This window comes from Panthera uncia, chromosome C2 (assembly GCF_023721935.1).
Source record: "Panthera uncia isolate 11264 chromosome C2, Puncia_PCG_1.0, whole genome shotgun sequence".
Classification (NCBI taxonomy): Eukaryota; Metazoa; Chordata; class Mammalia; order Carnivora; family Felidae; genus Panthera; species Panthera uncia.
Genome location: NC_064810.1, coordinates 150217556 through 150242833, shown reverse-complemented (window position 1 = coordinate 150242833; position 25278 = coordinate 150217556). Strand labels below are relative to the sequence as shown.

Here is a 25278-nt window from a genome sequence, read left to right as displayed (position 1 = left end):
TGACCTGAGCCAAACTCGGACGCTTAACCGACCGAGCCACCCAGGCGCCCCAAAACCTAGCTTTCTTATGTGGCTTCTTTTGCTCAGCATGATGTTTCTAAGATTCATCATTGTGGCATGTATCAGTACTTGATACTTTTTTATGGCTGAGTACTATTTCATTATATGGATATACCGTACTTTGTTTATCCATTCATCAGTTTATGAATGTTTGGGGTGTTTCTACCTTCTGGCTATTACGAATAGTGCCATCAGGAACATTATGTACAAGTTTTGGTTTGAGTACCTATTTCCAGTTTTTTGGGGTATGTACACCCAGGAGTGGAATTGCTAGATCATGTGGTAATTATATGTTTCCCTTTTTGATGAACCACCCAACTATTTTACGTGGTGGCACCATTTTATGTTCACACCAACAAAGTTCTAAGGATTCCAGTTTTTCCACATCCTCACCAACAAGTTTTTTGGATATAGCCATGGTAGTTGGTATGAGGTGGTTTCTCATTACGGTTTTCATTTGCATTTTCCTAATGACTGATGATGTTGAGCATCTTATTATCTGCTTGTTGGCCATTTGCATGTCTTATTTGGAACAATGTCTGTTCAAGTCCTTTGCTCATTTTTTAGTTGGGTTATTTGGTTTCGTGTTTAGTTGTACGCTTCACACTTGTATGCTAGATACAAGTCCCTCATCGAGTATGTGATTTGCAAGTGTTTTCTCCATTTTGTGGGTTCTCTTTTGAGTTTCTTGATAATATCCTTTGAGGCACAAAAGTTTTACTTTTGATAAAGGTCATTTTGTATATTTTCCCTTTTGTTGTTGTAGATATGTTTCTCTATGTGGTATGTTGTAGATATGTTGTAGATCTGTTTCTCTTTTGTTTGTTGTAGATATGGCTTTTGGTGCCATACCTAAGAAACCATTTGCATTAATCGTATTTGCCTGTGTTCTGTCTTAAGTATGAAAGAACCTAGTGCCTACAGAAGCCCTTTTTTTTACATATGGTTTCTGTGTGAATCTTATGATACAATTTGAGTATTTGTTACTTTTAGATTCACAATTTAGAAGACCGTTTGAAGAAATACGAAAAGAATGTATATGCCACAACTGTGGGGACACCTTACAAAGGTATGAATGGTCTCTTATGTGATCCATGGTTATCTCCTATTGATGCACTTAGGGATGATTTTTGTTTTTGTCTTTGCGCGTCTGTTCTTTACCATGAATATATTTTACCTTTGTAATTCACCGATAACAGCTAGTTTTAAGGAAAGCGTGCTAGTAATCTAAAACAAAATAATGCGTATCCGTTGTAAAAAAAATCAAACTGCTGCAGTGTGTAAGTGGGACTGCACTTGTTCCACACTATCCGGATGGAACCGACCTAGTGGCAATTTATGTATATTTTTCCAGACTCTTCTGTATGTATGCAAACATTTGTATGATCTACTGTATATACTCATACAGACACAGTTATATCTTTTAGATGCTTCCGTTTTTTACTATTATAATAATGCCAAAATTATCTACTTTAAGCTTGGATTTAGGGAGAAAATAATTTCATAAAAATTCTTATATTCAAGGTAGGAAAGGATGATATTCTCTTGATTGAAATAAATGCACTGCTTACAAAGGGTTTTAAGAATGAACTTGAGTGTTTACATGGTTATATACAACTGTGTAAACTCATGATCGTGAGGTAATCATGGTCCTTGAATAATCTCATTACAATTTTCCATTCTCAGTTTTACACCTCACTTCATTAAGAATAGTTTTATTTTGCTAAATGTTTTGTAAAGCTTTCTGCTTCTTCGGGGAAGCACTAGGGCCTAAATGTAAACCTTTCCTTTGTGTTTTTGAAAGCTCTTGCTTAATGCAATGAAATAACAAGATATTATACAATTTTTAATTAAATTAAGCAAGGCCTCGCTTTGGATTCTTTCCAAAATGCTCTTCAAAAACAAGAGCAAACCGCCTTGGAAGTGGCCCGTGGCTCATTGCAGAGAGGACTCCTGCTACAAGGATCGTTTGCCGTGTTTAAGTCACCAGATGCGATCGTCACCGTAACTGCTGCATCCGTGCTCAGCAGTGCATAGAGAATACTGCTGATTCTGTTTGTTAGTTTCACCTTCAGATTTTTATCATTTTCTTTTGTTCTCAGTTTTAAATTGTGAAATGAACACACATGTCCAGTTTATTTAATAACTAACACCTGTACGCGCCCCTTCCCTCCTCCGAGAGCAGAGCGTTCCTGTCATACCTTTCATTAGCTGAAATGGTGTAAAACAGAGAAGCAATTACCGTTAATTTATGTGGAAAAATGTTTAGCATCCCCAGACCCGAAAATCTCCTCTCTTAGGCCTGTCTGCTACCTTAGACACGTCTTGCTAACAGACGCACAAAACCAATCGAGATAAGACACCGATGCTCACAGGCACCGTGCGAAGCGACGGCGGCCGGATACTGAGTGTGGTTGCTGGGGAAGGGGTGAGGTGGGGCCGCTCTGGCCGCAGCGGTCTGTGCCGCGTCTCTGATGGCCCACTGCCAGATGGATGCCGAGCACGATTTCCACTTCGCCTTTCTTCGTGAAAGCAAAAAGCCTCTTTAGATTTCTTGCGGTTAGCAGAGGCACGTACTGATGCAGGCCTTTTGTGGAAGAGAAGCGGCGTGATGTGAATTTTCGAAAGGCGGGGAACACCTGAGTGACGCTAAGTGTGAGGCGCTGTGTCGTATCTCAGCTCGTTTAATCCCCTCACCAACCCAATCAGTCTGGTTCAACAAGCACATTAATCTCCTCACCATGCTGCCTTTTTGGTTTTTTTTTTAATGTTTATTTTTGAGAGAGAGAGAGAGAGAGAGAGAGAGAGAGAGAGAGAGAGAACATGAGCAGGGGAGGGGCAGAGAGCGAGGGAGACACAGAATCTGAAGCAGGCTCCAGGCTCCGAGCGGTCGGCATAGAGCCCGACGCTGTGGGCTCGAATCGACAGACCGTGAGGTGGTGACTTGAGCTGAAGTCAGACGCTTGACTGACTGAGCCCCCCAGGTGACCATGCTGGGTCTTTCTAAAGAGTAACAACAGAATAAGCACCCATCATACAGGAAGAAATAAAAGATCACTGACCGGTTCTTCAGAAACCTTTATGTAAGCCTCTGCAATGATATCTTTATTCCTCCCCTCACCCTGACTTTTTCCCGACTCTATGTTAACCATTGTTGTTCTTCGTTGTGTACCACCTATGTATATATTTCTAAACAATATTTTGTTTAGATTTTGCTTGTTTTGAAACTTTTTGTAATAGAATCATACTGTAAGGTTGTATTTGTTTCTTTTGCATAATGCAAGTTTTGAGATACGTCTGTGTTGTGTGTGGCTCTTGTTCGCTCAATTCGATTGATCAGTTTTGTACGTTCTTGTACACGTCTTCCTCGTACTCACGTGAGAGACCTTCTCTGTACAACTACGACCGGGCTTGCTGAGTCATAGGGTGTGAATGCTTTCACACACATCCTATCCTAGATTGGCAAACTAGATGCAATTTGAAGATAATATAGGAGATTGTTTTCTATGTTTTTTGTACTAGTTTTCATTCCCACCAGCAATGTGTGTGAGGTCTTGTCACTCCAGCCCCTTAATGCTGGTGCTAAATTAATTCAGCGGTGCTAACTTTATTAAAGGCCCTTAATGCTTGGCTATGGCCCTTAATGCTAAGCTATGACTTGTGATTTTAATTACCTCTCTCTTACTAGTAATCATGTTGAACATCTTATATGATTGTTCATTTTTTTATTCATTCATTTTAGCTGTATTTCTTCTTTTGCAAAGTCCCAGCCATTCCTTTTTTGTTTTCTAAGATTAGGTTATCTCTCCTTTTCCTTTGATTTGCAGTTTTAAAACAATTCTGAATATTAATCCTTGTTTTGTATACTACATATACATGTATACATATATGTATGTGTGTGTGTATATGTATATATGTATTGTAAAGATATTTACTAGCTGGTGTCTTTATTGTCTTAATTTTTTTATTTTTTAGACGTATAGAAAAGTAATAAGTGTGGTATATAATGAACACACATGTACACGTCACCCTCAACAATTATTAAGACATATCTAATCTTGATTCATCTGTACCCCCAACCTTTCCTAACCTTGCTCTATTGAATTATTTTAAAGTCAGTCCTAAACATCATATCTTATTTGATATAAATAATTTCAGTATACATCTATACAAAGGATTCCTTAACAATAACTGTAGTACTAGGGGCACCTGGGTGGCTCAGTCGGATAAGCATCTGACTTCGGCTCAGGTCATGATATCACGGTTCGTGGGTTCGAGCCCCGCGTCGGGCTCTGTGCTGACAGCTCAGGGCCTGGAGCCTGTTTTGGATTCTGTGTCTCCCTCTCTCTCTGCCCCTCCCCCTGTTCATGCTCGCATTCTCTCTCTCTCTCTCAAAAATAAATACACGTTAAAAAATAAGATAAAATGAAACCAATAAGCATAGTGCTAGTATCACACCAAAAACTTTCACAGTGATTCCTTAGTATGTTCAAATAACTAGTCACAGTGAAACTTACCTGTAGCTTCACAAATGTTTTCTTGTGGTGATGGTGGTAAACAGTTGGTTTATTTGAATCAGTAGCCAAGTAGTATCCGTACCTTGCATTTGATTGAGAAATTGCTTAAATCTCTTCTAAAAGTCTGCCTTCCTTGTCTCTCTCTGTCTCCCTCTCTCTTTCTCTCTTCTTTTCCCCTTTATTTATTCAAGAGACCAAATTACTTGTGCTCAAGTTTCACACGTTCTGAACTCTTGGTGTTCCAGCCCCTGGTCGTTAGAACGAGGGGCTTGATCAGATGGAGACTGTGTTATTGGCAGTGGTGCCTCCTCAAGGGAGCCGTACTGCCTGTTGCCTCCCAGCGAAAGACACACGTTATCTTAGCAGTATCTTTCACACGGTTCCGGGTGCCGTCAGTCTGATTCCTCACCTTTCGCCTTAGACGTTAGCTCCCAGTGGTGACCGTTGGCCAACATCGGTTGTTTCACCAGTCATTGTGTAACGGTGATCATTCAGATCCTACCATTTCTTGTGCAGATATTAACTGGCATTCTTCTGTAAGCGGAAATGTGCCCTGTTATCTATCTGGGGTATAGCTCCTACGTGAATTTGTCTTTGCCTGCTGTAACACCTCACTCAATTATGATGACTTTATAATATATCTTGTTGTTTAGTTGGGGAAGCCCTCCTACTTTGTTTTTCAAGAATGTCTTAGCTATTCTTAACTCTTTGTCAATTTAAGTTTCAGAATCTGATTGTAAAATTGCATTCATAACACACACCCAAACCTGGGAAGATTTTGATTAGGATTGCATTGAATTTATAGAAAAATTGAGGAGAACTGGCACCTATATGGGATTGAGTCTCCAACCCATAATCATGATCTTTCAACATTTACTTAGGCCTTCTGTAATTTCAGTCAATAATGTTTATTGTTCCGAGTACCTCTTGTACCTCTCTTCTTACATTTATTCTTAGGTGTGATTGTAAATGTAAAATTTGTTTCTCGTTTTTATTTTCCGGTTAAGTAAGTGCATTTTCAGGGACATTCTTGTGCATTCTTGGAGGATATCTGCGCGTGTCTGCTTTTAACTAAAATTATCTGTCATACGCTTAGTTGATTAAGGTTGTGCTAAGTGTAGTTAAATGGGTTTTCCAGTTGTGCGTTTTGGAATCGGGCCCGGGTAAAGGATCGTATTAAAAGTGCCGAGCAATATTCCCACAAAGCTATTTGGAAAGACTCACAAGAAGCAATGGGTAGACAATTTGGCAAGCGTCTTTACTTGAATGATAACTGACTTCCACTCCCATTGCTTAAAACCCAAAGTAAGAATTATAAAAAGAGGAAGAAATTTCTTTTATATGCCACTGTTAGGGAGAAGACAGGAAAGGGTACATGTGTTGGAAAACAGTAGTAATTACTTGTCCAGGAAAATGGCTAGATGTAAGTGATCTACATGTTTGTAATAATAAAATCAATTATTTTTCTGAAAAGTGTACATTGTAAACTCTTGCCCTTTGCGTCAATCTAGAGGAATGAAACACTTAAGGGTGATATCTAGAGAGATGGCTTTTGAAGAGGAAATAGTACATTGTCATTATTTAGTTCTGGGCGCTCTGTATTTGCTGAGTGTGGTTTGAGTGAATTGGGTCTTTAAAAGTGCACGCTTTTTAAAAGTGAAATATTCCAAACGTACAAACACACAGGGTGTAAATATCAAGTATGAAGACGGTTAACACCTGTGAATTCACATCTAGAACATCGTCAGTGCTCCTCGTACTGCTCTTCAGTCTCGTATCTCTCTGTTCTCTCCCGAGGGTGACCACTGGTAACGTGTATACGTACTGTTCCCTAAAACAAGTGACTTTAATGTTTGGGCTGTATAGAAATGATATCAGATTATATGTATTCTGCATGTTCTTGCCTTTATTTCACCCAGCATTATGATTTTGGATTTCATTCTAATAGGTGTGAAGCTACAGTTCAACCTTTTTTTTTTTTTTTAATTTAAATTCACATTAGTTAACACAGTGTAGTACTGATTTCAGGAGTAGAGTTTAGTGATTCGTCACTTACATACAGCACCCAGTGCTCATCCCGACGAGGGTCCTCCTTAATACCCATCCCCCATTTAGCCCATTCCCCCACCCACCGCCCCTCCAGCAGCCTTCAGTTTGTTCTCTGTATTTAAGAGTCTCTTATGTTTTTCCTTCCTCTGTCTTTTTACCTAGTTTTTTTTCCTTCCTTTCTCCTATGTTCATCTGTTTTGTTTTTTAAATTCCACATATGAGTGAAATCCTATGATACTTGTCTCTCTCTGACTTATTTCACTTAGCATAATATACTCTAGTTCCATACACTTTGTTGTAAATGACAAGATTTCACTATTTTTCACTGCCAAGCAGTATTCCACTGTATACGTATACCACATCTTTATCCATTCATCAGTGGATGGACATTGGGCTCTTTCCATACTTTGGCTGTTGTCAGTAGTGCCGCTATAAACATTGGGGTGCGTGTGCCCCTTCGAATCAGCATTTTTGTATCCTTTGGGTAAATACCTAGCAGTGCTATTGCTGGGTCGTAGGGTAGTTCTAGTTTTAGTTTTTTGAGGACCCTCCATGCTGTTTTCCAGAGCGGCTGTACCAGTTTGCATGCCCACCAACGGTGCAAACGTTTTCCCCTTTCTCTGCATCCTTGCCAACATCAGTTTCCTGAGTTGTTAATTTTAATGTGTGTGAGGCTATAGTTTAACCATTTTGAATGCCGATTTTCACGCTATGTTGTATCTTTATACCATACTTCACTTATTCTCCTATTGGTGGACCTTTGAACTGTCTTAATTTTGCTTTCATAAACAGCGTAACTGTGAACATTGACTTCTGGTGTGCATATGAAGCATTTCTCTAGGATGTACTGGTAGGAATTAAATTACTGCGTTACAGAACATGCTCATCCTTCCACTTCAGGAAGCTCTGCAGAGTCATGTGAAGTTGTTTAGAGTGCTTGTATCAGCTCACTCCGCACAGGCACAGGCATCTCCGTTGTTCTGCGTGCTCACCGGTGCTTGCAATTGTCCGACTCTCGGGACTTTGCCAATCTCATACGTGTGAATAGTACTTAGCTTTCATTTGTTTGTTTCTTTTCACTGAGCAAATGGTGACTTAAATTCTCAGCCAAAAGGAACATAAAGTTACAATAAAAGGCTGCTTTCAGCTTTGGCATTTAGAGGCTCACTTATTGTTCATAGCTCTCATAGTGGAAGCTTTATTATATTATCCTACAGCACAGTGTGATCTGTTATTGATTCAGTTTTTTAAAAACTTCGGAGTTATCAAGGCATAAATATACACGTAGTAGTATTCAGTGTGATTTCATATACCTGAACCGTAATTATTGTTTACTTTTAGGCTGAAATGGGGCTTGATTAACAGATGAACTGTAACTTCTTATGACAGGCTTTAAGATGTCGAATCAAAATATTTGAAAACCACTATAATGGCATTAATATTTCATGTGTTTTCGAGTTATTTTATCGATCCTGTGTTTCAAAACAGTTTTGAAAATCTGATTTAAACCTAAGTGCTTTTAGGTTTGGAATACTAGAAAAACTAGAATGCTATACTGATATAATAAATTCTTAATAAAATAAAAATTATTGTTAATTTCACTCATTGTGGAATATTTGCAGTCAACCACAGAATATTGAGGAGAGAAATACCAGTTTTAAGGAATCTTTGTATTTCCTAAATATAGTCTTTTAAAATTGCCATGCCAAAAGGAGGAGGAGGAGGAAGAGGAGGAAAAGATTTGAGAAATAAAATTGCTATAATAATTCTAATTTTCTTTCCCAAGGGAAAAATACCATTGAAATACTTTATGTATATGTGTACAATACTACACAGTACAATATAATTAATATAAGAGTTATGCCTTGCTTTGTCTGGTGTCTAAGTAATAAGTAGTTGATCTGGATTTTCTTTAAGATTTGATTTTTTTTTTTATTTTTTATTTGACAGGTGGCAATTTGTATCATACTGATGTCTCGCTCTTTGGAGAACCTACCGAGTTTGAGTATTTGCGAAAAGTGCTTTTTGAGTATATGATGGGTCGTGAGACTAAGGTATAAATAATTTCTGGTGACTTGGCGTGTGGCTTAATTTAAAAGGAAATGTGCCCACTTCTAATACTTAAATACACGTATTGATGCCATATTTTACTGTTAGCAGACCACACATGCTAAAAGGTGATAGGGATAGGTAATTAATTGTGTTATAGTTCGTTGTTTACACAGATGGTTTGTAGATCTTGCTTATATTTGTTTCAGTTATAAAATATTAATTTAAAAAATACTGTTGGATGATGCTAAATACTAAAAATAGAAATTTCACTGACTTAATATTTTGTAAAACATGGGTATTTTTACTTTTGACTTGAAATTTTAGAGTCAAGTCAAAATTTGATTTCATTTTCATGGAAACTTCAGGATAATGTGGAAGTATTGGAAATGGTCATAATTAAGAATGACTACTTAGGGGTATTTCTAAATATTTTACTTTAGTTACAGTGAGAAAATCATTTCAAAACATATGGAATATCAGTCATTAAAATTACCACATCATATAGGTAATAATGCTTGGCTAAATTTGTTTTCTGGAATATTAAATTATTGTAAGGTTCTTGAGTGTATAGTCTTGTCTTTTTCTTGTTTGTATTCCCTGCAGTATTTTTAAAAGAGCCTTATATTGGACTTTTGGTAAATATATCTTGAATTGAATTGAACCATGTATTTAGGGGAAATTCATGAACCTTTCCTCAAACAAATTTTTCATTTAAAGCAATTTCTTTTCCGACATTGCTTCAACTTTTTACCTTCATAAACTTTTACATTGTCCATATACCTTGGCCGAGGATGGGATCATGAGTTTTCCATTTTTAAGAGCAATCAGTGTTTTTAACTTAGGGGTCCCTTGGGGGGTTACTAAGTCAAGGAGTGCTAAGCCAGTTCAGGGATTAATTTGGCAGGTGTGTTAAAAGCCTAAAAAGTAAGGACATAAGAAATCTCTTAAAAGAATATTATGAATTTATAGACTATAGATTCTGCTAAACACTAGGAGTTATAGAAGTGGAAGTTGTTTTAATCCATAATATCTGTAGAAATCTCATTTCATTATATCAAATAGTTTCAAATTAAAGTAATATCTAGTGTGATCCTGAACATGTAATTCAGAGGGATATATTAATTCACAGTGATTCGGTGTTTTTTTTCTTACAGGGCTTTTTTTTTTAATTCAGAGAACAGCTAAAACTAATTTTCTCCTTATCTTTTTAAAAGTAAAGCTAATGGAAAAATAATAAAAAAATAAATAAAGCTAATGACATATAGCTTCCTCTTATTAAGACTTGTATTGGATAGCAGCCCGTATTTGAGGTGGGGTAAATAATTTAATGTTACCTTGTTATTGTAAGGAAGGGAGAAGGATATATCTTAAAAAAAAAAAAAAAAAAAAAAGCCTCTCAGCAGTTTAGCCGTATTGGTTCATTTGTGAATGTAAAGCTGTGATCCCAGTGTCGCTAAATAAAATATTTACGTGCCTCAGTCCGTGTCTTCTGGAGGTTGTGAACTGTGCGGGGTAGGAGCCCTGCAGAGCTTGAGTCCTCCTGAAGAAAGACCCGGCGCAAACGTGAGATGTGCCGGGCGCCAGCTTGCGCCACCAGGGCCGTGCGGTTAGTTTGAGGCTGTGCCTGAGGAGACAGCTGGAAGGGATGTCCCCACGCCCCGTCTGACACCTGACTGGGAAGCCATGCTGCCGAGGGCTCTCCCTGGCCTTTTGTCTTCAACACTCAGTGCACCTGGTTACTACAAATGGTCAGGCTGTCACCGTGCCATCACAGTGTACAGGCCGATCTAGAACGTCGGTAGCAGACGCTCTGCTTAATTTACTGCGTGTTTATTGAGCGCTTGCTCCATGTGGCCTTCTGTTTATCACCCCGATGGATACGAAGATGAAATGTGACACTGTCCCTAATTCTAAGGAGTTTACTCTATAGTAGCAAAGTGGAGCTGTTTGTAGTTAAGCTTGACGTGATGCAGAACGTAGCCGGGGCTGTCAAGAGAGGCACAGAGTTCTCCTGTTTGCTTGTGAGAAGGTCAAGGGGGGCATCATGGAGAAGCAGGTGTATCTGCTGGGCTTTAAAGCGGGATGAGGTGTATGCAGGTGTGGTTTGACTTCAATAGAGGCGCTCAGACGGGAGGGAAAGTCTAGACAGAAGGTCCAAGGCGGGACATCGGGTTTTGGAATGACAAGTCGTCTGGTCCGACTGAAACACTGGACCTGTGTGCTGGAAGTGACTCCTTCCAGGGCTGCACAGAGTGTGGAGGGCCCGGGATGACTTCCGAGTGTTGCCCGTAGGCATCGGGGGGTGGCCAGCCCTTGAGCTGAGGTTGACAAGATCAGAGCTGGTTTTAGACACATCTTTCACCGGTTTCCTTAATTTCTACACAGTAACAAAGAGTTTGAAATGGAAACCGGGTTGCGGCCTTAGAATGAGCCAGTGTGTGTGGTGGCCTTTGTGCTCTGACCCTCGTCCAGCGGGATATGTGTGTCATCCCCCCTGTGTTCCTTCCTCTGCTTCTGCACACGGTGTTCCTTACTTGATGAGGCAGATGACTTTGTAAGAAGACCACGTGCAGGACACACATTGTTACGGCACGAAGCTTCCTCTGTCTTCTTCACTTTCCTTCTCTCGGGTTCTGGTCCTCCCGTGCTGTTAACGGACACTAAAATTCAGTCTGTTCTCCTTCTCGGTAGAAAGTGTTTCTCATTGTAACCTTTTAGGAAAGCCCCTCCTTAAAGAAGACCTGGCAGGAGACACGGCCTCTCCACCAGGTGGCTCATTTGAACTTTTCCTTACTTCCCAGGGCCCGAGGATACTGTACGTAGAGTAGACAGTCTGACAGGCAGAGAGCGCCTGGGTTTCTTCATGTAAGTGCGTTTTGGTAAGCCAGGGAAGAGCTTTAAGTCTTTGCTGGGTAATCTGCTGCAGATTCAGGATCACTGGTGAATTTAGAGGTGGGTTCCTCATTAACGTTTAGAAACGTGAGGAAACACCTAGCGACAGTTCTGGGGTCTTTTGACAGACATACTTGCATGTGCGTGTGTGGTTCATGGTGAATATAAACGGATTCTTGGGTGCTTTGAACCTCACAAGCTATTGACATTAAAGAAATGTTCCTATAATCATGAGTCCCTAAATTCTAGGTGTTTGTTGCTTCCTAAAAACAGTCTTCGTAGACAGTATACCAAAACCATTTAAAATTGCTTCAGAGTGTTAATAAAAAGAATACGGACAAACTTGACCACTTCTTATTTTCTCTTGCCATTTAAGGCCACATATATGCTTAGTTTCTCGATTTCGCTTTAACGTGAAGACTCTGTCTAGGCAATACACTTTAAAGGATGAGGGTTTTTGTAAAATGCCTTTGGAATTCTCCAAGAGTTTAAATGGTATTTTTTTTTTTTTTTTTTTTTGATTCTCAGAATGGCAGAGGCAAAGGTAAAAGGAGGGAAGGGTGCTGAAACCTTGCCACGTATGGGGTTTGTGATTAAAGAATAGTATTAGTTGATCTGTTAGTTGAAACTAATATTAGAAGTATGTTGGGGCGCCTGGGTGGCGCAGTCGGTTAAGCGTCCGACTTCAGCCAGGTCACGATCTCGCGGTCCATGAGTTCGAGCCCCGCGTCAGGCTCTGGGCTGACGGCTCGGAGCCTGGAGCCTGTTTCCGATTCTGTGTCTCCCTCTCTCTCTGCCCCTCCCCCGTTCATGCTCTGTCTCTCTCTGTCCCAAAAATAAAAAAAAAACGTTGAAAAAAAAAATTAAAAAAAAAAAAAAAAAAGAAGTATGTAAAGTGCCTGGCCTAGGCTTAGCACATAATAGGAATTTAAAAAATGTTAGTTTCTTTCCTTCCTGGCGATAATTCTACCTTTTTTTCTAATGATGTGAGTAATGTAAAATTAAAAAAAAATTTTTTTAATGTTTATTTTCGAGAGACAGAGAGAGACAGAACGTGAATGGGGGAGGGGCAGAGAGAGGGAGACACAGAATCGGAAGCAGGCTCCAGGCTCTGAGCTGTCAGCACAGAGCCCGACGTGGGGCTTGAACTCACGAGCCATGAGATCATGACCTGAGCCGAAGTCGGAAGCTTAACCGACTGAGCCACCCAGGCACCCCGAGAAATGTAAAATTTTTGATTATTATGTCATCTTTTCCTCAGTGACCTTCTCTGGTCCCCAGCCCCGCCCCCTGCACACACACACGCACACACACAGTGTGTGTAACCGTGAACAAAGAACGTTACAGTGAGTTCCCTAGGTGCCCCTGCCGTCCTCTGTGGGCATCCTTGGGGGAGAGCACTAGCCCCTGAATTTGTATGTAAGCACTGAACTTGTTATCCTACTTATTTCGTGAGTGTATCTTATTTCATAAGGTATCTTCTTTCCTCTCTGTCTCCCTCAAAACATCTCATCTTGTTACAAAATAGGGAATTTCAACCTTTGAGGAGAATTTTCCACGAGCTTATGGGTGACAGTCTGACTTACGGTATATGCATTTAGATCTGCACAATTTATGATCTTGTTTTGCAAGCCACCATGTGTAATGTTTTGATTCATCATGTTTTCTACCCAACAAAACATCTCGTGTTTATTTAAAATGTAATTTGTATTTCTATTAGGCTGATGTGCTGCATGTTGTAAAAAATACCTACTAAGCATGTTCATGTTCATGCAGTAGCCCATGTGTATGAGATATATGATGTGATTTAGTTAAAGCTGAACTTCTGATGATTTAGAGCTTGGCAATACATTACTTTCTAGATAGATTTCTATAAGTGAAAAGCCTTCTAAAATGAATGAGTAATAAAGTTCCATTTTAATACGATAAAGGGCCAAGAGCATTAGAACTTCGTATAGCTTCATGCTATCATAATTGCATCTTCTTGAAATAATACCAACCCAGGCATTGTGGAGAGTCCTTTTAAATTGAAATTCTAGTGTTGGCTGTTATTTCCTTGCCTAATATCTTCACATCATACTTCTTTGGTCGTGGCTTCCATTGAGAGCACTAAAGAATCCCACCAGCAGAACGTGTCAGGATGGGTGAAACGCCATCTGCTCAACTGTCTGTGATCATCTCTTGTTTTTCTTGTAGACCATGGCGAAGGTTATAACCACTGTCCTGAAGTTCCCTGATGATCAGACTCAGAAAATTTTGGAAAGAGAAGATGCTCGGCTAATGGTAAGCTTTAAAAGTAGGCTACGGATAGAAGATGACTTTATCGCAATCTCTGACTTTATCGCATGCTCTGTTTCATTTACAAAGACTCTGAGGTGGTAAAAGACATTTTAAATGTTTCATTTTTATTGTACTGTAGCGTAAAAACTGAGAGCGAATCTACATTAAGAAAGTTTAACCGAGGGCAAATAGGAATTGGTGTCTTCAAGGAAAGAACAGTCTTTTTCAATAGCTTTTATGAGGTTGACACCTACACGTGCTATCTGGGATTTCCAGAACCCGGGCTGTTTATGGAAAGGACAGAAAAGACATTTGTCCTGGTATATCCAGTAATAATTTTTAATCAGATTACATCATGATGTTAGATGTTCTGTATTATATTTCCTTATCCTCCGTAGTGGTTTTCAAATACAGTAATTCTGACTGAAAGAATGTAAGCATTTTTGAGCTTTTGAGATACCCAGCAAGGGAGATGTAGTAACGGAATTATTAGAACCTTTGTGTGAAGTCAGATGTGATTGAAATAAAATAAATACACACTTCATAAATTATGCAAAATCCCCTTGCCTGACTTCTTTTTGCTCTGGGCCAGTAATGCAGTAAGAAAAGCACATTCTAAGCACAGTGTGAAATTTGTTGGGAAGTCTCGGGTCTTGCCTCAGCTTTCTCTTTCTCCTTCCTTTTCTTGTCTTGCTGGTAGCCTGCATCACCCTCCACGTCCTCCCCCATTTCTCTACCTGTTTTAAGATTTCAGCACCGCTGTTCTCTTCTCTCTCCTCACTGAAGCAAGCAAAGGTCTTCTCCTTAGTGATGGGTTAGCCTGTGTCTGACCATCTCCAGTAAGGACTAAGTCATTACCTCCTAAAGCATCCTATCTTAATTCAACAGACTACGTCTCTTAACAAAAGTTCTTGCTTATCTTGAGCCCCAATCTTCCTTCCTTGCAGTGGTCACCAATTTCTTCTGGTTTTCACCTATGCAACTCAACCAAAAAATCTGTCAATGGCCTGAATGGAAGGCTTTTCTTCTCCAGGCCAGATACCTGGAGTTGCATCCCAGGGCTCCTCCTGGTTGGCTCAGTGGGTAGAGCGTGCAACTCTTAATCTCAGGGTCATAAATTCAAGCCCTACATTGGGCGTGGAGTCTGCTTAAAATTTAAAAAAATTGCATCCCTACTGACTGAGCCAGCCAGGTATGGCTTCTCTCTTCTGATGCATTGCTTTCTCCAAGGTCATCCCCGCATCCCTGACCTTTGTCCTAGTACTTTATTGCATATTTTGTCATATACCTATTGTATATTTTCTGAGACAGTTACAATTATTTTGGCTAACATTAAGTGTTTTTTGGAAAGTATTCCTCCCTGGTATCTAGTGGCCTGAAAAACATTGTCATACCTCTGTAGTTATTTCTGGTTATACATTTTTTTTGATGTTTATTTATTTATTTTGAGAGATAGAGGAGGGGCAGAGAGAGAGAGAGAGAGAGAGAGAGAGAGAGAGAATCTCAAGCAGGCTCTATAATGTCAGTGCAGTATAGATGGGGCTCGATCTCATGAACCTGAGATCATGACCTGAGCCAAAACAAGAGTTGGATGCTTAATCAGCTGAGCCAGCTGAGCCCCTCTGGTTATACATATTTTTTATAAGAAGTATGTCACTATCATAATGTATGCCCTTCACCAATAGAATGTTGTTTTAAATTATAGCAAACAGTTCTAAAATGCAGTTGCTCAGAGTAGTTTTTCTCCTCACTGAATTTGCCTTTGTGTAAATAAAACTCTCCAGTGCAGTTGGAACCTGTCAACATGATTCTGTCATTATGGCCTGTTTAAGAAAATATTTTGAAAGGATCTAATGCACCTTTGTTCATTCTCCCATGGCCTCTTTATCATCTTGATGTTGGGGTATGGCAAACTCTTATTGTTGGGCTACATTTTATCCGGATTTGCTTTACAGTTTAGATTCATCCTAAGTCATGGCCACGGCAGATACGGTGGGAAACATCCCCCTTCACCCCATACACACATGCAGTCTTAGACTGGTTCGCCTTGAAGGAAATTAATTGAATTGATACATGTAAATAGTGAACCCTGTTAAAAAAAAAAAAACCTTTTAAAGAGGAGGGATTTTTTTTTTTTTTTTTTTTTTTTTTAGTTTCACTAAAAAGAAATCTTTGAAAACCATTACATTCTTCATTCCTGAATAAAGTGGTATTCATTCTGGATAGGAATGAAATGGTGACTGTTTATTCCTTCCTGAAATAATCCTCCCTTGTCTCAGAGGCTGATTTGCCCAGGAAGAAAGTACCACTCTTTCCACTGCTACTTTAAGCAGAGTCTTATCCATCATTATCTTTTGCTTAATGAATGAGTGCAGTCAGCACACACATACTCTCCTGCTTGTTGTGGCCGGTATAGGAGCATTGAAGACGTGGAAGATAATGGTTGCTGACCTTGTGGAGCCTTTAATTTTCGGGGGAAGAGGTAGTACCCATTTATCATGCATGAATGAAAGATATGTCTAAGTCATGTAATTCAGATAATAAAAGTAGATGCTTAGGAAATAGGAAATAACTTATAATGAGCACGAAGTGACGCCCACTGATGGCCAGTAAATCAATTTGAGTCACTCTTTGTTGGTTTGAGATTCTTGGTACTTGATAGTGATTCATGATTGTGTTTTTATATTTGATGGAAGATTAAGATTGTTGTTGATTGAGAAGGTTGAGCCAAGAGACACATTTGCCTTTAAGACCGGTGCCATTCATAAAATGAGCAATAAGAATCATTTTCTTTGAACAGGACTCTTGGAATTACAACCTATTTCTTACTCCTGTCCAGTGTCCGTAGCCGATTAGGAAAAAACACTGCAAAAAAGAGTGACGTATCTTCTTCTAATAGAAAGATAAGATATCCAATAGAAAGATATTTATATTCTTTCAATGTAAATATAGAAACTATGTTTCCAATAGGAAGATATATAAATGTGTAGAAAACCAGCCTTTTTAGCAGTTTATTACGCGAACATTTAAAAACTACTTAGTCGTGTTAGCTTTAAACGCATGTTCCAGATGGATCTCTTCTGTAATTTGTTACAAACGTGGAGCTATGTTTTCCCTCGTATTTAAAATCAGCAACCTTGAGTGCTTTGTTATTTTTAGCTGTGAAGGCTGAAAGGCTGGGAAAAGTAAACCAAAACAACCCCGAACACGTTTCAGAGCTGCCCTCCCCATCCGTTAATATTTGGGATGCTGGAGAGAGAGTGTGAGCTGCGCTGAGAGCTGACAGCGTGCAGCCACATCAGTGCTTGCAGTATTTGCTGGGTATTGTAGGAGGAGACCGTCTAAAAACTGGCTTCATGACTCTGGTGATTATGCATTAGCTTTTTGGGATCGGCCAAACATTTCTGTGACTGCTGGTAAGATCTTTCTCAGTGTATCCCCTTTTTATTTTACTTCCCCTCCCCTCAGTGAGTTTTACAGTCTGTATTCGAAACACCCCGTTCTAGATCACAACAGTTATTACTTGATAAGTGGTTTCAGAGTTTAACCTAATTTCAAGATGACATTTCACAGATGAGAAGTCGTTATCTGTCAAGTAAGATTAAATTGTAGAGCATAATTAAATTCTGGTTTATCCGAAGGCTGTGATGTGTAGAGAAGGGCTATCCTACGTCCTTCATTGACAAGTCTCAGAGCCTCGGGTCCTTCACAAAACGAACATCATCTTGTTAGCATTATTGGAAGGCCAGACTATAGTGCCTGCCCTGGGTTTTTGAGATGGTGGCAGGGGTGGTGGTGACGATCCCTTAGCCACCAGAGAGCAACATGTGGGTGTAGAATTAGTCTTTCCTGGAAAAGGAGACTTAGGTTGGTGAGTTAATATTACTGTGTGTGAGATCAGTCATTAAAGACGTCAGTAGGACAGGCAGGTCATCTCACAGGAATGACGTCATCTCAGAAATTGTCCCCGTCAGAGCGAGTGGCACTGCTGTGGTGAGTGGGGATCTCACCAGCCCAACCCTGGGAGGCTTGGAGCGGGCCCTGTCCATGTTTCTGGCCCTTGCTCGTAAAATGAGCACGGTGGATTGTTCTATTCCTAAGGCTTCTTTCCTTCTAAAGTTCTCAATTATTTGTAGATTTTAAAGTTTTGGATTTGTTTCAACTGGGAAAAAATTGCCTTCTATACAATAGGCAGAAGTTCAAAAGAAAACGCACGTACCAAATACACACACTTTCATCTTTGTGAGAACAGCCTTTTACCTTCTCTCAGCTCTTAGCTTATTGTGCCTCATTTTGTGATGGTTTAGGCAGCTTGGACGGGCAGAGCAGACTGGATATTTGAGTAACAGGGTAGGAGCAAGAGTGGATACAAAAGTCTTGGGCTCGTCTATTTTGTGCTGAAGAAAACTGCCCTAAAAGTACGCCATCAGATTTTTTTTTTTTTTATTAAAGGAGAGTGTTATTATTTAGGGTAATTTTATTAAGAAAGTTTGTTTCAATCAGGTGCTAAATCATCTCTTGAAATTGAGAGGTTCTTTTCTTATATAGACATCTCTTCTGAAAAATGTTTCTAGAAATGCATTTTCCTTTTCAGAGTGCTAGCAAAGCGACGTTATTTCACCTAGACAGCTATTTTCCTGATGACCTCGTTGAAAGAAAATTTTTCTCTTCTGATGGAGAAGTTTTGGCTTATTTTCACCCCACCCATTCTAGTCATTTTTAAAAATTGATTTTCTGTTGCCTTTGTTTTTTACTTTTCTTTCACATTGATCCTTTGGGTTGTGTCCAGTTCTCGATCCATCCTTGCCCTTGACCCGTCTGTACTTCATGTTTCGCACTTTTCTCCCCTTGGTTGGAATTCTAAAAATCTCTTCTGAGTTAACAGATTCATCCAAACTTTTCAGCACAGTTAGCTGGAGAACTTTTCCATCCCAGAAGAGGCTCACCTTTGCGTGGGCTCAGTGGATACCTGGAAGGTGGATCAGGAAACAGGTGCAAATAGAGCTGCTGTGAAGTGAAAACAAAACAAAACAAAAAACTGTACAGATGAAGTACACATTTGTTGTCTCAGAAGTGGTTAGACTCTCGATTCTGTTAGAATTACATAATATGTGGTCATTGCAAAAGAAAACACTGCAAATGATTCGGAATCATGTTACACAGAGAGGGAGACCTTCGTGTTCTCAGCCTCCCGACACTTCCCACCATGCCACAATCATCTTTGTCAATAGTTGGTGAATATCCCCAGGGTTTCTGAGCTTTATAAATATACATTCTTATAGTCATGTTTTTAATCACTTAATTATTTTATAAAAATGGCAGAATGCAACAGCTTGCTTTTTTCACTTAACGTATTTTTATTTTATCTCAACCTCATTACAAATTGATGTCCTTTATTCTTTTCAGTGGCCGATTGTATGATTACACGGGTGTCCTACAATGTAGTTCACCAGTTTCCTATTCATGGACACTTAGGTCGTTTGCAGTTGTTCAGGACGTACAAGCACAGACACAGGGAGCATGCATATATACGTATTTTGCATACTTCTGCAAGTTTTCCAAGAGGGTATTGACCTTATTGTGTTGTGTGCTGTGTCGCAAATATTATTTTCTAGTTTGTCTTTTGATTTTGTTGCTTCTTACTAACTGTACCCTTAAATAAGGTAAATGAAATGATGCTTCTGAGGTTCGTCACGCTAAGAATAGACTCATTTTATAAATAATCCCCCCCTTTTTTTTTTACTGATGCTCTTTTAACAAACCAGAAAGCTAATCGATAATCTTAGATTATGACCATTTTAGATAGGACAAAGAATTAATTTAAGAAGGTTGCTACAGTAAAAACTATGTTTGAGATTGGGTCCCTTTGAATGGAAATTTCAATTTGGGTTATCCTTGCTGAAACCATTCCTGATGATATACTGTTGAATTACAAGCAAATTACTCAGTGATAAAACTGACATATATTAGGAATGATAATTCAACATATAGACCTACTGTATTCACATTCATCACCATTTCCCCCCAATTTTTGATGGTAAATTGATAGATATTATATAAATCAAATTTCGTGTGTACTTTAATGGAATTATGAAAAATATTTTTATAAGGCAAATAATCATACCCAGTTAATGTTATATAAATATTTACTTAAAGTGTGAAAGCATCTTTAACTATGTTGCTTACATTTTTAAATTAAAGTCGCAAATGAAATCTCAGCTACAAATTACTGTATTTTCTTAGGATGGGTGGGACTTATTATAGGTTCCTTATACTTTGCCTAGCCTCCCTTGACTTGGGGGAGATTTGAGAAAATTTTAAGTACATTCTGTTTAGTCCTTTGAAGTTCATATACACATATAATCTCTATGTTATATTAAGTCTTAAAACTAACCCAATAAGCTTTTTTTCTTCCTGGCTTGTAGTATTCTTCACCTCGCAGTGGTATCTTCTGAGTAAACCATCAGTCTGTGCTTAGTTAGCATGTGGTGAGTGAAGAATAATGTCTTGTGTCTTTTGTGCAAAAATCAAACGTGTTGCATGATACTAACCATTTTGCTGGAATTCTTGTGCTCTTTTGTTTAATGAATACATGATTATGCTATGTGTTAATATAAGTGTTTTCTGTTAATTTTGCTTTATAGATTAATAAATAGATTACTAATCACCACCACCGGAAGAGTTATACAATTTTAGGAAGTTTTACTTCTTTAAATAGTAATTGAAAGTTTTAAAATTGCTCTTGGAAATTTTATCAACTCAAAGAAATTATATATTTTATAATCTTTTTTGTTTTTATTTCCCAAGCATAGTCTTGGAAATCAATAAAAGTTGTGAGAGAGAAATGAAAAATCATTTTCTAGATAGAAGTGAAGTGATATACTTCACGAAACCAGATTTCAAAACATCATAAGGTCCACTTATCAAGGCTATAGCCTGAAATCGTGAAGGCTAGTAAAGTTGATTTAAAAGAAGTATCATTTTATTACTTCCGGGGATGGTACAGTATAACAAGAAAACGTCTGTCCCCAGGAGACCCTTGGGCAGCCTGCGTCAATTGAGTGTGGCTGTTAGTAATTAACATATTGTTAACTGAACTGGAGGCATCTAGATTGTTTCCACAGAGTCATGGGTCTTCCCCTTTTAAACCCCTCTGCCGTGGCCTCCGTGTAGTAGTCATGCTATTAGCTAGACTTGGCACCCCCTAAAATTTAGGGTACATCTTTGTACATCTTTGCCTCAGACTTGGCTGGAATTTTTACAAATCACAAGCAAGCTCGATTGCAATTAATAGAGCTTAATTATAATTGAAATCATTCGATTGTTAATTGTGATTGTTAATTCAACTAGTATTCAGCTAATGGTATTAAGGGTTAAAATGCCAGTAGACAGCTTTTCTTTTTCAACCTCTTAGCTTTAAAAATCATTTATGCCCACATTCGAGTCTCATTTCAGTTTTACTATGTATCAATTAACCTGCCTTAGTGATTGTCTAGAACTATCTTCAGTCTCATAAATCCCTTAACATTTTCCTTTTTTTTTTTTTTTTTATGTTGTAAACACTGCATCATGCTTGTCATTGTATTCTTGCATTTCAGTACCGTCCTTTATCACTGGAAGTGACCACACTTCCAGCATTTCTATCGATTGATCAATTGACTACGTCAACTTTTCTTTTAAAACATTTCAAACATAAGATTAGTAAAACTAGTGCAGTGAATACCTGTAGACCCTTCACCGATATTCACCAATTCCTAACCTTTTGCAAAATTTTCTCCCTTGCTCTCTCTCTGCATATATATCCTCCCGTCTGTAATGGTGTGACCATTGCTTGCAAACACTTGTGTTTGCACACATTTGACAGTTACTTGCAAAGAAAACTAAATCCTTCAGCAAATATCTTTAAGAAAAGGACATTTTCCTACAGACTCAACAATACATTTATCACTCTCAGGAAATTTAACATAATACTGTTATCTGGTATATAGTAAACATTCACATTTTTCCAGTTTTTCAAATAATGTCTTTCACAGACTTTTAAATTCCATGATCTACGGCGAGACTGCACATCACATGTCATTGTCATGTTTCTCTAGTCTCTTTTTTTTTTTTTTAATTTTTTTTCTTAATGTTTATTTATTATTGAGAGACAGAGAGAGACAGAGCATGAACATGGGAGGGGCAGAGAGAGGAGGAGACACAGAATCCGAAGCAGGCCCCAGGCTCTGAGCTGTCAGCAGAGAGCCTGATGCGGGGCTTGAACTCACAAACCGCGAGATCATGACCTGAGCCGAAGTCGGAGGCTCAACCGACTGAGCCACCCAGGCGCCCCAGTTTCTCTAGTCTCTTTTAAACTAGAAATGTTCTCCCAGCTTTTTTTTTTTTTTGTCTTACATGGCATTGACACTGTGTGCAGCATTATTGAATTGTGCGTGAATTTCTTTTTCCACAAACAGCACAAGCCAAGTTTCAAAATACTAACTGACACAGGAACTTAAATATGACAGAAGATCTTGCATCTTCTCTAGGCTTCTAGGACCAACATGATTATTGAGCAGGTTTTATACATAATACACTATGGGGAGTACATCACGAGTGTCAGTGCATTATATTTTTCATTTACAAATGGAGAAGACTTTAAAACTTTCTCTTTCTGCTAAATATGTATAAAAAGTTCATCTCCATTAATCTTATTTGGTAATTTATTTTTGTGGCATTCTAACTTACCCGGGCTACTGGCTTTAGTGTTTTAATCAGAGAAACCTTATTAGGAATCACTCATCACCATTGTTTCTCTCAGCATTTTTAGTCTTTAAGATTGAGTTTGTTCATTTCCCATCCTTTGCTGCCGTGCATATCATCCCGGGAGAATTGTGATACGTAGAAAGATCAGCACAAAGAGAAGAGGGAAGAGCTGTGTGTCCTCTTTCAGTCTGAGCAGCTGGGGCCTTGTGAGGTTCTCCCAAGTCAGCACGCCTCCTCCTGGCTTCTCCAGGTACAACCTGGTGGAAGGTGGCAGTTCCAGTTTTCACGGAAGCATCCTGTTTTCCAGGACCACGGACTATATAGGTCAGATCATTCCAAGAACATTAATTTTTAGAAGATTTTTTTTAGGATTTACTATTTAGAATATTTCTACTTCATTCCCTAGACCGTAGAATATAATTCTATTTTAACTTTACCCTTTTTCCTTTCTTCTTTTCCAGTCATGGCTCCGATCATCGTCTTGAGGAAACGGGGTGGTGATGTTGGGCAAGTGTGGAGGACTGTCTGCATCTGCCTCTTGGAGAAGCAAGCTGTTATTCAGGGCCCCTTATGGAGCCAAAGACCAAGAAAAATCTGACATTGGCCCACAGCTAATATTGCAGACTGCCTTTCAGATCGATTATATCAGTGGAGAAATGGTGATAGTTTTTTCTTTTTTCTTCAGTTTTTTTTCTTGGGAAGAGTTTTATGTCGTTTAAGAGATTTTTTTGAATAACTCAACCTGACTTATGGGCTCATTTAATGTTCCTCTCTTCCATTCTTTTTGTCCCTCTTTTTAAAGAACTGCTTGCCCTTCCTATTTATTTTTAGGGTGATTTTTTTTTTTAAAGACTTGTGCAATACATTTTGAGGTGAAACGTAGTGGATTTTTTTCTGATAAATTAGAGCATTTAATTGAATATTTTATCCAGATTTGTTGAATATTTGCTAAAGTTCTTTAAGCTATACATATGATAAATCCAAATAGCAGTACCTCATTGTTTACTTAGCTTTTGTACTTATATTTTTCAGAGGAAAAAAATACTACTGTAAATTGTAAATAGTCAATACTGTATTGTATGCAGATCTGTGACTGTTGGCAATGTCATCTTGGAAGAATAAATAAAGTTTATTTACTGTATAAAATTTGCTTATGGTGCTGTTTCCTAAGTTGAACTGTATTTCAAAATAGTTAGGAAATGATGTTCTATCCGGGTGAATATCATGAGGAACTGTTTGTCAAGATAGCTAAATGCTAACCATTTGGAAAGGTTTTTTTGTTTGTTTGTTTGTTTGTTTTTTCAAAATCAGCATGACCAAGTTAGAAGAAGTATGGAAATAAAGAATACTTCATGGTGTATGTTTCAGGAGTCTGCCAACTTGGAGATGCCTCCTCTCTCTGGAGTAGACCATACTCTGATTTTTTTTTTTACACTTAATGAGAGAGCGTCTTCTGGACAGCAAGAGATGGGAACTGTTCAGAGGGTTTCATACACTCTATGTTCTAGCAAATACAGTATTCAGTATCCAAGTATTCCCTAACCTCTACCTCGAGGTGGAACCACAGTACAGTGTGCACCTTAGCGCTCCTGGTGTAACTTATTTTGTGATAAAAAGTGGGGAGCTCGGGGAGGGGGTGGGTAGATGACGGGGGAGGGGGGGCGGTCTTCCTACATAACCCACAGCTGACTCCTCTGAGGACACCTGTTCCAGCAAGGGAAGAGGGTCTTCTTAACCACCACCCCCGCTTTTTTTAAAATCAGGATTTACTTAAGGGGCAAAATTTTGTGCCACCAAAGAGTTTCTGACAACAGACATGACTTCTTACCTTTTTTATATAGCTTGTCCTAAGGTAGAAATTGTGGACTCTTAGTAACATTTGCATATGACTTCCTACTAACTCCTTTATGGAGATAAGCATATCAGAAAGTATGTAGGGGGTCAGCACGCCTTTTCTAGAAAGGGTCAAATAGTAAGTATTTTCTGCTTTATAGGCCATCCAGTCTCTGCCACAACCGTCCTCTGTCACTGTCGTATAAGTACAATCGTACGTAATACGGAAGTTAATGAGCAGAGCTGTGTTCCAGTAAAGCTTCATTTACAAAAGCAGGTGGGAGGCTGGATTTGGCTTGCAGGCTGTGGTTTGCCAACCCCTGAGAAAGTGAACAAGCTGGATTTTCATCGTGGAGTTGGGGGAGGAGTGATAATCCCTTAATCCTAGGACTTGCTCATTTTCCCCCAGTGCAGGCAGGCGGCCTCTTCTTTCGGAAAAAGGCACAGCACATCCAGTTCACCTTGATCAAGAATGATGGTGACATTTTCTCAATGACTTGTTCCAGCAAGAAGGACAAAGCCTTTCATCTTTCACTGTGGTCAGTGTCAGGGTCTCAGACCCGTCTGGGGCCTTTTCTTGAAGACCCTCCCCTGTACGTGTGTCCCCCCCTTGATGCCTGAGAAAGGACAGCTTTTCCACCAGTACTTAACAGGACATGTTTGCATCGTAGATTTCAGACTGCTGAGGACTTGGCCTTCCACTCTGACCGTGACTTGCCACAGAGAGAGCTGTGATCCCAGCACAGAGATCCTGGCGCTGGGGCTCTGAACCCAAGGCCGTCTCCAAGACCTCGTGACAGCAGCACATGAAAAGGTTGGTGCAGTACATTTACTGCCAGGAAACCAGCAG

At 39.1% G+C, this 25278-nt stretch overlaps 1 protein-coding gene across 6 annotated transcripts in view; it reads left to right on the top strand.

The window, feature by feature from the left end:
- Positions 1-23741, top strand: part of GOLGA4 (golgin A4) — a 126978-nt gene extending 103237 nt beyond the window's left edge. For 4 of the 6 annotated variants that reach the window (XM_049629026.1, XM_049629025.1, XM_049629024.1 and 1 more), the window contains 5 exons: positions 1054-1129; positions 8577-8680; positions 13767-13853; positions 20276-20338; positions 23057-23741. In XM_049629026.1, coding sequence (XP_049484983.1) covers positions 1054-1129; positions 8577-8680; positions 13767-13853; positions 20276-20305 — 297 coding nt within the window. In that variant the 3' untranslated portion in view covers positions 20306-20338; positions 23057-23741. The remainder of the gene's footprint in view (positions 1-1053; positions 1130-8576; positions 8681-13766; positions 13854-20275; positions 20339-23056) is intronic. The other 2 variants (XM_049629028.1, XM_049629023.1) reach the window with 1 other exon arrangement.
- Positions 23742-25278: the final 1537 nt, after the last annotated feature.